This window comes from Cervus elaphus, chromosome 14, assembly GCF_910594005.1.
Source record: "Cervus elaphus chromosome 14, mCerEla1.1, whole genome shotgun sequence".
In the NCBI taxonomy this organism is placed as follows: Eukaryota; Metazoa; Chordata; class Mammalia; order Artiodactyla; family Cervidae; genus Cervus; species Cervus elaphus.
In genome coordinates this window covers 70,412,060-70,426,880 of record NC_057828.1, presented here as the reverse complement: position 1 = coordinate 70,426,880, position 14,821 = coordinate 70,412,060, and the positions used below count along the sequence as shown (strand labels likewise).

Below are 14,821 nucleotides of genomic sequence, written 5' to 3'. Positions count from 1 at the left end.
AGTAGAACTTCCTAAAGTATTATTTCTTAACATTGACAAACAGAAGAAAATGGTTTGTGTGTTGTAAGTGGAGGTGTTAGGATTACGAGTGTGCTTTTGAAAGGAGGAACGGGCATGTTCTGATGAAGACTGAAGAAAGCATGTGTGAGGAGTGTGTGACCAAAGATGCGAGAACATTCTCGACTTTTATCACCAATCAGAAAGTAACTGAAGTATAGAAAATATCTAAGAAATGCTCCCATGACCCTATCATTTTTTGGGTGATTAGTGAGTGGGCTAGGGTCAGAGGTTTAGTCCTGGTTAAATTCACTTCGCTCTCTTAATTCAGACACAGGAAGCATTCTCAAAGGAGCCACCGTGTTTTTCCTATGAGTAAATGTTTAACATCACGAATAAGAATCAATGAGTGTGTCCCATCACTGTTTTATGGAAACAGAAAACAAAGCAGTGTCCTTGTGATGGGGGCCAGCAGTGGTTGTCACCCTGGTGTCATCCCAGTGACAGAGGTGGTCACTACGCCCCTAATTCCTTTTGCATTCTTCTCGCCAAGAATAGTGGTGGAGAACAGTAGTCCGATGACATTTTCTTACTATTCCACATTTTAAGAAGTCACTTATGCATGCTATTCCGCATTTCAGAAAATCACATAGGCATGTATATAAGTAGACATGGTCTAAATTGAAAGCCCCATTAGAACAAGAGAAACACCAAATGCAGGAGTTAGAAAAGGGGACTTCACAATAAAAATTCAGTCTCCTTATGCAGGGAGACAATGTATCATTTGCTCAGCAGAAAACTGGATGACACAACAATCACTCTTTTCTTCCAGTGTTGGGAGTGCTGGTGTACCATGAGACAATTCTGCAACTCTTTATGCATCTTTAAGTATTTTGGTCCATGCACAAAAAGGAAAGTCATGCAGAGCTGTTGTTACAGTGGCTGAAAGTGAACTAGAAGTTTAAAAGGGTTCCAAAAAAATTCCCTCTCTTACTTTTTACATAGATTTAATTGTTGTAAATTTATTGCATGAATCATCTGTGCTCATTATAGAAAAATCAGAAGTTTCAGACTGAAAGAGGAACAGAAAGAGTATGCATACTTCATAATTTTATCCTTCCAGAGAAAACCGCTAGTAACACTTGGGCATGTGTCTTTCTGAATCCTTCCTGTGCCTTTGTTTGTAATATATTACTTTCCTAGAAAATGGGAGCTGTCTGAATTTACATTAAGTTTTATAAAAATTGCAATCAGGAAAGCAGTAACAGCTTAAATTTTGAAGAAAACTAGAAGCTAAGTAGTGCTACTGTGGTATGTTTCTGACATTTCCACTTTCTGACAGAAAGGGAAAGCTTCTTACCATCTGGTAGATTTCCCTTGCTGAAACTTCACGTGATTCTGCCGGTCCTTGCCTTTACCCAGCTCTCTGATTTCGCTGCTCTGTGTGGGTCTCTGATACATTCTAGGTGCTCTTGCTATCCTTGGTGGTCTGATATAGTCATAAACTACTTGAAGTCAAAGACTCCATCTCCCATCCCTGCCTCTGGGGTCCTCAAGGGCCTATTGAATGAATGAGGGAAGCAGTATGTGAACAGTTACCAGCGTTTGTTGGGAGCAGGTTGTGTGCCAGGCACTGGGCTGAGTGCTTCTGGTGGGCTGGCTTATTTGTTGGCGCCTCACAACGACCCTTTGTGGCTGCATGAATGCCTGATCATGGTAGCCTTCAAGCTTTGTGTCTGATTATCACTGTTGGAAGGCGTACAGTCGTAGACTCGGAATTCCGGACCTGCTAAGTAACTTAGGGATCATGTTATTTACAGCCGAGGATACACAGGCAGAGGGATTAAGAGGACCGTCTGGTGTGACACAGCTGTTTCCCTGGAGGGCGGGGTGAGAATGCTGGTCTCCCCGAGCCCCAGGCCAGTCTCCTCTTGCTGGATAGAACTCTGCTCTCCCCCACAGCGTGCCCTGTAGTTAGGCTCTCTTCCCTGGAGGACATTAACATCAAGAGATGTCAGCATTGTGTATTAATTATATTCGTATTAATTCGATATTAAGTTGTCTTAAAAACACGGAAGTCATATTAAGAAATGTTCATCTTAAACTTCTTTCTCACTGGAGCTCATTGTCAGACACCAAAGACAGCGCCTGTACTTCAGGAAACTAGCGTGTTTAAAGCCATGCAAACGCCTTTTCTTGGCATTGCTCGGGTCACAGTGAACTTCCTGTGTGTGTTCGTAGGTGTCAGTTACCCGTCTGTCCCCAGCTGCTGGTCATCACGTCCCTCGGATGCCCCAAGGCCAGACGCCCTTGTCTTTCCCTTTTTGCTTTGCATTTGTGTGGGGAGCCAGCTTTGCTGGGAGCTGGACCTACCTGTCCCTACCTTGTGGCTGCATCACCGAGCTCTCGTTTTAGGCTCTGGCTAAAAACAGATCCTCTTCTTCCTGGTGTATATCTTGTCGTTTCTGCCTCTCCTTGCTCTTGGTTATATTCGGCATGCTGTTATTTAACTCTGCAGAACACGCCTTGGCCCAGAGCTTGAGCCAAGGGTCTGTGCCACGGGGGCTGCGTCCAGTCGTTAGGTGACAGTGTGTCTTTCTTTTTGGCAGTGGGGAGGGAGACATCTTCATTCATTCAACAACTTCATTGAGTGCCTAGTGAATGTCAGGCACAGTTCTAGGTTCTGGGATAATAGATTTACCTGAAACAGATGAATGGCAGGGGCAGGGGGGAAAACGTAGTAAACCAAACAACTAATCGGTGTGTTATACATACGTCAGGTGGTGGGAAGTGCTAAGAAGCAGCGTAAAGCAAGGAGAAGGGAGAGTGATGGGGAGAGTGTTGGTTTGGGGAGGGCACCTTGAAAGGGGGCATCAGAGCAGAGACGTGGAGGAGGGAGGGAGCCAACGGGATGCCTGGGGAAGAGGCATCTAGCCAGGAAATGCAGCAGGTGCCAAAGATCTCAAGGCAGGAGCAAGTGTGTTCAGTCCAGGGAGCAGCGAGGAGACCTGGTGGCCAGGTGGAGTGAGGTGAGGGAGCGTGGTGGGGGTGATGAGCTCAGAGCAGTGGAGAGTCAGCTCCTCCCACGGGTGGCCTCGTGAGTCATCGTTACAACTTGGCCTTTTGCTCTGAGGGGAGAAGCCATTAGAGCGTGCTGAGCCGTGAACTGCAGGATCTCAGCTGTGTGTTTCAGAATCGATTATTCTGGTTGCTCTCTGGAGTGGAGTTGGGGGTGGGGTGGGGGGTGAGGGGGGCAGAAACAGGTGTCCAGGTAGGAGGCAGAGGAAGCCATCACGGGGTAGGTGTAGGGTCTGCCGCCCACTAGGGAAGGTGGCGGGTGGGAAATGATCAGAGGTTGGGCATATTCCGCAGGCAGACAGGATGGATTCGCCAGAGAGGTGAACGTGGAGTGTGGGGGAGAGAGAGGCGGCCGGGAAGTCTCCAGGGTTCTGGCCTGAGCATGGGAAAGGTCAGACCTGCCCCTTTCTGAGGCAGGAGAGGCGGAGGGAAGACCACGATGGCACCCAGTCCTGTTGCAGCAAGGAGCATCTGCAGACTCCCACTGAGCCCACTCCCGGAGCTGCTCAGCCCACCCCGCCTCCGCAGCTGGTTTTTATCAGAGCCCGTGCGGTTCAGCCAGTTCCCAGTCAGCCCCCACTGACCCAGCACCAGCACCAGCATCGTCCCTTCCTCCCCAGCACCCCACCCTCCTCCTTCCCCAGCCTTCCCTTCACGAAAGGCACATCTCCACCCTTCCCGGAGTGAGCGCACGCCCTTCACCCCGCAGCTTGGGGCAGAAAGCATCAAGACAGGTGTTAGAGAGGAGTCCGGTTTTCCTCTTTTATCCAGTGACTCCTCAGGGAGTCCGTGTTCCTAAATGTGCCCGAGAGTTGCCCTGGCCAGACTCTTCGCGGGTCCTTGACCGAGCCCTCATCTCTGGTAGAATTTTATCACCTATAGAAGGGGACGAGGTGCTGTGGACATCACGTCTCGGTTGTTTGCCCTGATGTGGGAACAGAGCCAGATCAGAACCATAGGGAGCAGAGCCAAACCTGAGGCTGATGCCCAAGTCACTCACCCCAGGAGCGACACGACAGCGTCCACAGATAATGCAAAGGTGTGCTTTTCGTTCGGAATAGTGAGGGGCGTGAGATGCTTGATGAAACCACACAGAGCCGATTTTCCCTTGCCAGTGAGCTCAGCCAGGCCCGAGTCAAGGTCATACAGCCACATCTGTCTTAAAGGATGTTTTCATCTCTAACTTTTGTGAGCACCGTCGTGTTTTCCAAAAGGAAACATATTTCACTTGACCTTAACTAGGAGAACTTACTGCATCCTCTTGTCTCGAACTTTATTGCAATGTGTGTGTGTAATATATATTTTTTTAACTTTCCCAGAGAGAAGATTGGCCCATGCACAAGCTGGAATGTTCTCCCATGGTTGTTTTTGGGGAAAACTGGAATCCCTCCGAGACCGTGAGGCTGACAGCAAGGATTCTGGCCAAACAGGTGAGGAATTTGGATCAGGTTCAAGTGTGTTTTGTTTTATTTTTTTTCCTTCGAGGTCAGAAAGATGAGTGAGTGACCCGTGGTGATCATCTCTCGCTCAGCATTCTGGGACCACATTTCCCATCACGTCCCTGTGGATAGAGATGAGAGCAAGGCTCCAGGAGTGAGCTGGCTTGTCTGCCTTGTGCAGCTAGGATGTCACTCATCCCAGGCTAGGAATGTAGCCGCTGCTGTTAAGTTCTGAGCTTTTATATGAGACAGGTTTGCATAGAAAAATACGGCCTCTCAGGGCATGAAAACCTGAGTGATGGTAATGAGAGCGTCCTGGGGAACCAGACTGGCCTTCAAAGCTTTGGGAGGTCCCCTCTTTCCTTCTGTTACAGCGTGCACCCCCCTGCCACCTCCCCTCACCCTCTGTCCTGGGCTGGCTCCTGCTCCTCCGCATCTCCATACTTGCCCCGCCTTGGCGGGCAGGGAGTGGGGTGAGAGAACCAGCATGGCGCTGGCAGGGAGAGGAAGAAGAGGAGTGGAAAAGTAAAAATCAAGGCCGGGGAGGTGGGGTGGGAACAATGTGGCCATCAACAGTTTCCTCCAAAGATGAAGCCAGGGCTCACTGTCCTGACCCCTTTTTGGCTCAGTCCGTACTGATTGCATGGTAATAAGATGCCTGATCTCTACAGGACCAGCCCAAACGGAGGGGAGGAAAATGCCATAGGAAGTGTCCTTGTGACACAGTGAAATAGGCTGCATGGAGCTTCGAAGGCGAATGTCCACAGAGCTGCTTGCCAGTGATAAGCTGTGGGCAGGGCCTCTGTACTGTAAATCGTAAAGCTAAAATTTCATCTGCCTCTTCTTTCTATCTTCCCCTACCTCACCTCCCTCCATTTAAAACTTTCTGGTTCTTTTTTTTTTTTTTTTTTGATCGAAACCAAACGTGATCATAATGATCAGCTCATATCTTTCCCCAGACCAAGTTAGGCTCCTCGACCTCATAAACAGAAGTAGAACATTTCCAACCTCTGAGGTCATAGTTCTGTTATGTTCAGCCTGGGTCAGGTGCTTGCTGAAATGCCACTTCGCCTGCTCAGGGTAACCAGAGGCATTCAAGGCTGGCCTGTAGAGTGGGACCGAAAAGTCAGAATTGTTTTCGCTGGAAGAGGTTAACTTTTGGTTCCTTACCCACGGTGTGTTTAAATACAGGCCGAGTACTTGGTCGGAAGGAAAGGGGAGGAGAAAATGGTGTGACTGGGTGAGTGTGTGTGTGTGTGTGTGTGTGTATGTGTGTGTGTGTGTTAGTTGTCAGTCATGTCTGACTCTTTGTGACCCCATGGACTGTAACCCCACCAGGCTCCTCTGTCCCTGGGATTCTCCAGGCAAGGATACTGAAGTGGGTTGCCATTTCCTTCTTCAAGGGATCTTCCTGACCCAGGAATCGAACCTGGGTCTCACACATTGTGGGCAGATTCTTTAGACTAAGCCACCAAGGTGCCAGGGTAAATAAGCCATCAGATTCGATCCGTAAGCATCTTGCGAGGATTGAGTGACCAGTCTCCTGGTTCTCCCCCAGCCCCATCTCCTGAGATTGTTGAAAGAGTAGTGGTTAAGAATTCAGAAGGAGCTGGTGCCCTTTTCTGAATGAAAAGTTTTCCCAGGCAAAATGACTTACTAATCTTATAGAAATGGATCCTGTGAATGGGAAGATTTCCACTCCAAAAAAGAACTATTGAAATGTTTTGGCACCAGGAGGGTAGTCTGAAAGCTATGATGAGTTTATACCAGTTTCATTCAACTGTTATTATAATTACTGCTACCACTAATAGTCTATTAAATGAAAAGTTACCTGGCCATCTTTTCATCTCTGTAGGGCTTGATGATTAAAAAAACAGACCATTTGTATTCTAGTCGCTTGCAAAGGATTCGGGGGGACAGGCTACCCAACTACCAAGGGGAAGCGTAACATGTTAACTAGGGAGGTGAGCACGCCTGGGTGGACCACCTGTATCCTCAAGTTGAATAGCCCGATTACAAAGACACGGCCTTGGGCCAGCTCTTGAGCTCTGCGTTTGAACTCTTGTCAACACCAAGTTTATTCATGTTCTCAAAGCCTGGCGGGTTTACTATTGTCAGCTCCTCTTGGGGTGTCTAGAACAAAGCCGGCAACACGTTTCAAGTGAATCTGGGCTCACGGATACAACCGAAAGTGTTCTTTTTGAAACGCGGAATTTGAGATCATTTTAGCCTATGCTTAAAGAAAGTGTAAAATGGATGGGGGGTTTGATTTTGTTCCTTTTTAGAAGGAGAGATAATAAATGGGATGGTTCATCTGTAGACTCGGTCCTTTTAAGTCGGGGCCCTAAAAAGTTGTTTTCTAGCCACTGTTCTTTCCCATAACAAGCATTTTTGAGCCTACTGTGTGCATAGCATTATCAGGGTGTTAGTAACGCAGCCGATGCTTTTAAAAGCTTTTCAAAAGAGTCCTTTGGGTTTGGATTTTGGGCAAATGCTCTCAGAGCCCAAATGGCAGGCTCCTTGGCTAGCTCTTTACTTCATTTAGAACTGTTGCTTTTTTCTTCATGTCGACATAAGCGTGAAAGCACTGTTTTTTGCACAAGTCGTTGAAATCTGTAACTGTGTGATTTCTTCCCCAATTACTAGAAAATCCACCCAGAGAGAACACCTTCAGAGAAATTGTTAGCTGTAAAGGAGTTTGAGTCACGTAAGTCTGTCTGTGACTGGCTGAGAAATTATTTCAGCCACACATTTTCTGTGGATTAGACAGGATTGAAAGAAGGAAGGGATAGCTGGGTTCTTCATGGTGATGGGGATTTTATAGTTATCAGTTTTTATTTTGACTTGTATGCTGTTTTGAAAAATGGACAATAACTCTCCCTCCCCCCCACCCCAGTTGACAGGATTGCTAGGAAATAATTAAGGGGAAGTGGGAACTTGCAGGATGAATTATTACATCCTGAGCTATCTCCTGCTGGCTCTCTTGGCATGTTGAATATTTTTTGGATCTTCGCTGAATTGCAGTCCTGTACACAGCTGGTGTCCTTACTCAGAGGCATTAAATCAGGGGCTGTCCACTTTCTCCATCATGACACAGACTCCTGGGCCAACTGGGGGACCCTTGACTAGACTGAGGCTGGTTATCAGTCACTGCCACTCATTCCTGACCTCATCGTTAACAGCCAGTTGAAATTCCCTGTCCTGAGTGACTTCCATTTGTCAGAGGAAGAGAAGGCAGAAATGGCATATGCTCTTTTTGCCCTAGGGTTTATCAGTTAGACCAAGGGAGGAGGGATAATATTTCCTGGGGGCTCCACGTGTTTGTTTGCTTTCTCTTTATGCCATTGATAGCACTGAAAGAATGTATAGCTAGAGATCCAGAGTTTCCTCCCTGCTGAATAATGGTTGGTTTATCCACAGATCTGGATAAATTAGACAATGAGAAGAGGGATTTGATTCAGAGTGACATCGCTGCTCTCCATCACTTTTACTCCAAGCACCTTGAGTTCCCCGACAACGACAGCCTGGTAGTGCTCTTTGCCCAGGTAAGCGTGTGAGTGTCCGGTGACACTTAGTTTAGCCTTCCCCTGCCAGCGTCCCTCTCCTTGCACATAGTTGGTGAAGATGAATGAAAGCAGAATGATGGCGTCTCCCTGATACAGTTCTTGATCTCTTGGTCCATGTTTTGCCTAAGCTTGCTAGGTGACCTTGAGCAGATCAGGGTCCTGTCTGTGCTGGCCCTCATTGATGGTGGAGCATAGGAAATCCACCCTCACTGTGCCTCCTGCTGCAGAAAGAGTTTATGAAAACAGAGTTGCCAGTGCCCCAGTGCCAGGACTGGGGCAGGCTGGAACGTCTTTGGATAGAAGAGATCATTTGAGATTCCTACATTCAATTTTACTCTTCTCTTAAACCTTTCCTTCCGACAGTAGTGGGTTGTGTTTTTGTTTTTTTTCTTTACTCTTTTTTTTTTCCACTCTTACCAACACTGTGTTGATAAAGCAGAGGCAAATACAGATGGCCAGGAAGAACAGACATCACAGAGAGGAGTCTGAGTGGGTCTAGGTACAGTAGGTCTTTCCCGATGATTGCTAAGTAATCCTGTTTAGACTGGAAGCCTAGGTTTACCAAAATCAGTTAGGATTAAAAAAAAAAATTAGACTTCTAGACAAGAGCAACTTAAAGGCGCTAAGGAACTGATGACCAGCCTTTTGGAAAGGCTGAGGCCTGGCTGGACATGGCTAGGACAGGAGAAGACAGTCCGGTCAGCACCCTTTGGCTGGACACCGTCTGACCGCATCCTTCTTCCTGTTACTGTGAGGGTGGCTCTTCCTGGCATGACTTACCAGATTGAATTTCTCTCCCTAACATACCCTTGTGTTTTCCCCTACAAGCCGAATGTGTAGTTGAAGGTGACCTTTGCAGAGGGAGAAATACTGGAATACTGTTCTGTGGGCACAAGTCACTACATTCCCCTGCCTTCAGTGTCTAGACGGGAAAAAAATCTCAGGTGGATACTTAAACACTGTTGGCTTAGAATAGAGTATGCATCATCTAGGTACTCTTTGCGTCACTAATGCCATTTTTAGGAATCTATCCTAAGGAAGTAGTCAGAGATTATGGACAGAAATTGACATGCAAATTGTTTACTGTGTGGTTCTTTTTAAAACCATGAAAACAAAGAGAATCGGGGAAAAAAAGGAAAGGAAATACATGTTATAAATGGTCAGCAGTAGTCATTTGGTAAATTATGGCTTAGATTTTTGATTAAAGTTTATGTAGCCTTTATAAATTATATTTCAAAGAGCGAAGATGTGTAAAACGCTGATGACATAACATCAAGAGTAAAAGCAGGGGCAGAATGTGTAATATGAAAATTTACTTTGTGGAAGCTCACCATTAGTTATCTCATGAGTCGTGGAAAATTTTTACTTTTTTGGGGGTGATTTTTCTGGATTATCTACAGTGAGTATGTGTAATTTTAAGAACATACTAAACAGAAGAAAAGATGAAAAGCACCCATAGTTCTCCCACTTTAAAATTGCTCCTGTAAAGAAAGAGGTGAGTCTTCACCACTTCACTGACCTACTTCATCCCTCCGTGAGAACCACTGTGAACAGTTTGATGAGTTCCTTGATAGACTTTATGTGGATATATTTCTGTTATGTGACTGTCATAATCAGAAAAAAACTGCTGTTCTCAGTGAAAGAAAAATGGGTTCAAGTCATGAGTGTTAAATTAGACATAATGAAAAACCTTCCTGATTTCATTATATTATCCTGGGATTACAGCATATTTCCTTACCCATTCTAAGGCAATGGATTTGGGTAACAGTACACAGTGGAGGAATTGACTTCTCTTACTACATTTTTAGAAAAACTGGATACATGACTTTTCTGGATTAGATGAGGCATGGTTTTTTGAGAAAGCAAGAGAGATGAAGTAAACATAAGGTATCTTTTCACTGCTGGCAACAGAGTAGTGCATGCTGATGGGCCTTCTCAATGTTGACATAGTGGATATGGGACCATATTTACCAAAAATCAAGGCACATGATGTCACAAATCAGTTCAGTTCAGCTCACTCTCAGTCATGTCTGACTCTTCGAGATCCCATGGACTGCAGCACGCCAGGCTTCCCTGTCCATCACCAACTCCCAGAGCTTGCTCAAACTCATATGAGTCTGTCGAGTCAGTAATGCCATCCAACCATCTCATCCTCTGTCATCCCCTTCTCCTCCTGCCTTTGATCTTTCCCAGCATCAGGGTCTTTTCCAAGGAGTCAGTTCTTTGCGTCAGGTGGCCAAAGTATTGAAGTTTCAGCTTCAGCATCAGTCCTTCCAATGAATATTCAGGACTAATTTCCTTTAGGATGGACTGGTTGGATCTCCTTGCAGTCCAATGGACTGTCAAGAATCTTCAACACCACAGTTCAAAAGCATCAATTGGTCGGCGTTCAGCCTCCTTTACGGTTCAACTCTCACATCCATACATGGCTACTGGAAAAACCATAGTTTTGACTAGACAGACCTTTGTTGTCACAAATAGAAGTGTTATATTTGTGCTGGAAGTGACTCAGAGTCCTTGAAATTTGGACTGACTCAGAGTATCCAGGAGACAGATACACACACACACATATGTAAATATATAGGTAGTTAGTTTTTTCAAAGACTTTATATTAATCAATATAATTAATGGAGATATAATTCCCTGGAGAAGGGAAAGACTACCCACTCTAGTATTCTGGCCTGGAGAATTCCACGGAGTGTATAGTTCATGAGGTCGCAAAGAGTCGGAGATGACTGAGCGACTTTGACTTTCATATTAATCAAATCATAATATCCACTCTGAGGCGGTGTGCGTACACACCGATGTACATACACACGCACATTCATGTCTCTTCTCACATATAAATTTGCAAGGGGACGTTCAGTATCCCCAAAGAAAACTCTGAAGCGCAAGTGGAAAGCGCCGTCCCAGCCCCGGCCCCCGGCCCTGCTGCTCAGCCCCCGGCCGCACGTCCGCCCCTCCAGCCTCCTGCAGAACCTGTCCTCTCTGGTTCGTGGGAGGCTGTTGTGGGTTAACTCGTGGCCGGCAGCAGCTGGCAGCAGAAGGTGACTGCACTCCGTCGGCAGCGCCGAGGTGCATTTTAATCACCGGGAGCATATGCGTGGCTGGGAAATGTATTTTTGGTGTGCAGCCTACATCTAGTCTAAATGCTAATTATGAGAATAACTTTAGCAAGGCACTTCCGCCCGATTTGACTCAGGAAAAAAAAAAAAGGACGATGGCCTATGCATCTTTCTTAACAGGCAAGTTCACTTTTCTTCCCTAGGGATATTTCAGGAGGGAGGGAAGGCTGGCAGGCAAATTGCTAGGCGATTAGGCTGAAACATCACCGCCAGCTCCCCGAGAGGAACAGTGATGACCCTTGCGCTCGCGGGGTCTTTCTCTGTGGTGGAGAAACGCACTCTCCCTCACAGCAAGGGGACAGGAGAGAGGGAATAAAGGGACCAGTGGGCGTGTAACATTCAAGCCTGAAGGAATTTGGAATTACAGACAGTCTTGTAGAGGAAGAGATTACAAAGCAAAGGAGAATGTCTCGTACCCTCACCCCTCAGAGCTAGTCAGGAGCTGCCGGTCCCGAGATCCGTCGTGAAAACTGCTAAATGGTCACACGCCTTCTCCCACTTGGCAGAATTTGTTGTTGTCCTGTGGGAACCAGACGCTGCTGAGGCATGTTAGTATCCCAATCCGAGACTGGGTATAGATTCCTCAGTACCTAGTTGGATGCAGGACGCATAGTTCAGGCTTCAGTAAATTTTGTTGAATGAATGAAAATCCTAATTTACTCTTAACCCGATATTGGTTGACGGTCCCTGGTGAATGATAGTTGGTGAATGTCCCAATGACAGAAGAGGCCAGAGTATCTCAGGCTAGCACAAAAAATAGTATGCTGTGTCTTCTACATAAAAATGCCTGATACCTCAGGATTCCAAAGACTGTATATTGTTTTACTCACTGCAGTCGTCTCTTTTTGTATTGAAAATTGTAAATACTGATTGTAAATGTATCGAATGGTAAAAGCTGTTAGTCAAACCCATCGGAGCCTTTACTTCTCTATGTACCAAAATTTCCAAGCCTTTGACACTGGCCCTTCGCTTTTAAGTAAAATTGCAACCAGAAGAGTCAGAGATCAGAACAATTTTAGAAGAAGCATGGTATAGTGAAAAGAAACACTTGTGTTTCTGACAGCTTTGCTATCAGAATGCCTAGCTTGAATTTTGACTCCTTCTCTGCCACTTGCTACTTATATGGCCTTGAATTACTTAATCATTGACCTCCCTGGGCCTCAATTTCCCCATCTGTAAAATGGGATCGTATTGAAGATTTAAGAGAGGATCAGCGTGTAGCACCCAGCCCAGTGCCTAGCCTGGACTAAGCGCTCAGCAGGTACTGTTTCAAAAAGCTCGTCCATTGGCCCAAAATGCAGCCATGCTGTGTATCTGGTGGGGAAGGGCCTGACTACAGCTCCCGGGGTGGAATCGTTCAGCACGCATACTTCACTGACAGCCTCAAAGCAGCACAGGAGGAGCCGGGCTCTCAGCCTTTGCTGCTGGCTTTGGTCGAGTCACTGCCCTTCTCTGACCTTAGTTTCATCATCTGAGAAGTAAAGGGACGGGGTGTCCTTCCAGCTGTGAAGTTGTAGGTCCAAATGAAAAACCCTCACCGAGTTGTCTCCCAGTCGCCTGGGTGTTCCTGGAGGGTGCAGATTTGGCCTGGTCTTCCTTCTCTGCAGAGCGCCCAGCATATAAGGTTTCCTCGGTGAATGTGCAAAGAGTGAATTTATGGAACAGCCTAAAACTGGAGATGTATAGTCTTCATCTTCAGCCCGCCAGCTCTAAGCTTGACTTCTAGGATGCTGAGAGCTGCCCTTGGTGATTTTCAGGGTAATACTTCTTGCCACAGGTGAGCAGGTGGGCCAGTGGTTGATGTGTCTGAGGCAGGAAGGGACCTTCGCAGCGCTATGGATTCAGGGTCTTGGTCCTCCTGCCTCTCAAGGGGATGGACAGCAGTTAGATTGGCTGTGTAAAGCCTTTCAGATTTACCACCTCACCTTATGAACGAGGTACCAGATTCAGTGGCTTCTTTTTTTTTAGCAGAAGAAAACCACATCGAAGGGACACAGTGATGGGTTCAAGATCCCACACCAGATCTGGGACATCACTGGGGTTAGAGTGCAGATGTCCTGACTCCCATGCAGGTCTGCAGGCTTGAGTCCTTAGAACCTGAGTGGCGCTTTGTGACCTTCAGCCACGGTGGGCAGGTGGGCTGGACTAGATGCTTCAGACTTGACAGTTCAGCTGGTATCTGTTTACACGTGAGACCGATCGGTAAGTAGGGTCTGAACGTAGGATACCTTGTTCAAAAGAAAGGTGTTCCAATCACTAAACCAAACATCTTCCCAGCTCATTTGTTAACGGTCAAAACTAAAGAGGTGATTTCTGTCCGGAAAGAAGCTTTAACTCATTTTTCCCCTCTTTCTCTCTCCCCTTTCTCACCGCAGGTTAACTGCAATGGCTTCACAATCGAAGATGAAGAACTTTCTCATTTGGGATCAGCAATATTTCCTGAGTAGGCTGAGTGTGACTTCATCTTTCCTTTTTACTTATTTAACACTGAATTTTTTTTTTAATTTTCAATAACCTCCCTAACTGCATGTGGCAGACATGAAACTCTGAGTGAATTAAATCCCCTTTTTAATTCTGCCAGATTTCAAAATATTTCCCCTGCATTTAAGGATCTGAAGGTAGTAGTTAAGAGAACAGTTGCTTGTTAAGTCCTGCTAGGTAGAGAGCTGTTATTAAAGAATATTTCAGAGTGTGCATAGAAGGAACAACCCGGGCCCTGCTGAGAAACGTGCTTTTTTGCATAGCTGTGGTTCTGGAAATCTTTGGGTTTCTTTCACTCAAAGGAAAACATTAATTGCCAGGAATTGACTGTAGATGTACGTAGAGACTATATAAGCTTCTTCCCCATCTGTCTTTTTTGAAATAAACCAGTATAGAACCAGTACCTTTTGGAAGGACAGTATGCTAAAGCAGTGAACTAGGGATAAATTTCAAAGACCTATAGGATTTTTCTTAGCCTCAGGAATATACAAGTAATTCCGGAAAGGCCAGTCAGTTGACCCGTGGAGATCGTTATAGCTCTGACTTTAATGTTACAGCTCGGCCAGGCATGGCTTTGCCGTTATCTGTTTAATGGACAGGGTAGTCTCCCAATACCTCAGTGCCAAATATCAAGCCCTGGCTTCACAGATGCAGCAAAGGAGCCCTTCCAGCACCCCCTATCTGAGCCCATCCACGCTGGAGATTAGTGTGGTCTAGAGTGATGTCGCTTAATATAAACTACAGGCACCTCTGCCTGTAGGTTGGAGCAGTCGCCGGAAACCCTTAACACCTGTGCGTTGGCCATGGATGGCACTTGAAGCCTACACGTCTATTGCTGCCCGGCTCTGTGCATCATATGGGTCCAAAAGAGAAAGCTCTTCTCTCCTGAGAAGCTACACAGGGCTTTCTTGATCCAGAGAAACAGTGTATATTACTGTTTCCATGGCCAAAATTGTCTGCGTTTAGAAATTCCGACAGTGAGGGAAGAAATGGTTTCAGGATAGGTTCTTTAGGACTTTTGCCCTTGAGAAAAGGAAGGAGAACTAGAGAAAGGTGACTGGACCTCTTTAGACGGCTTGCATTGACCACTTCAGCCCTGAAATGAGCCCCAGAATGTCTCCTCTTGTATCTGAAA

The 14,821-nt window shown here is 46.2% G+C and overlaps 1 protein-coding gene across 2 annotated transcripts in view; it reads left to right on the top strand.

Moving 5' to 3' along the window:
- SMYD2 (SET and MYND domain containing 2) overlaps window positions 1-14,821 on the top strand; it is a 51,205-nt gene that overhangs the window by 24,448 nt on the left and 11,936 nt on the right. For both annotated transcript variants that reach the window (XM_043923372.1, XM_043923371.1), the window contains 4 exons: window positions 4,395-4,505; window positions 7,161-7,221; window positions 7,935-8,059; window positions 13,581-13,648. In XM_043923372.1, coding sequence (XP_043779307.1) covers window positions 4,410-4,505; window positions 7,161-7,221; window positions 7,935-8,059; window positions 13,581-13,648 — 350 coding nt within the window. In that variant the 5' untranslated portion in view covers window positions 4,395-4,409. The remainder of the gene's footprint in view (window positions 1-4,394; window positions 4,506-7,160; window positions 7,222-7,934; window positions 8,060-13,580; window positions 13,649-14,821) is intronic.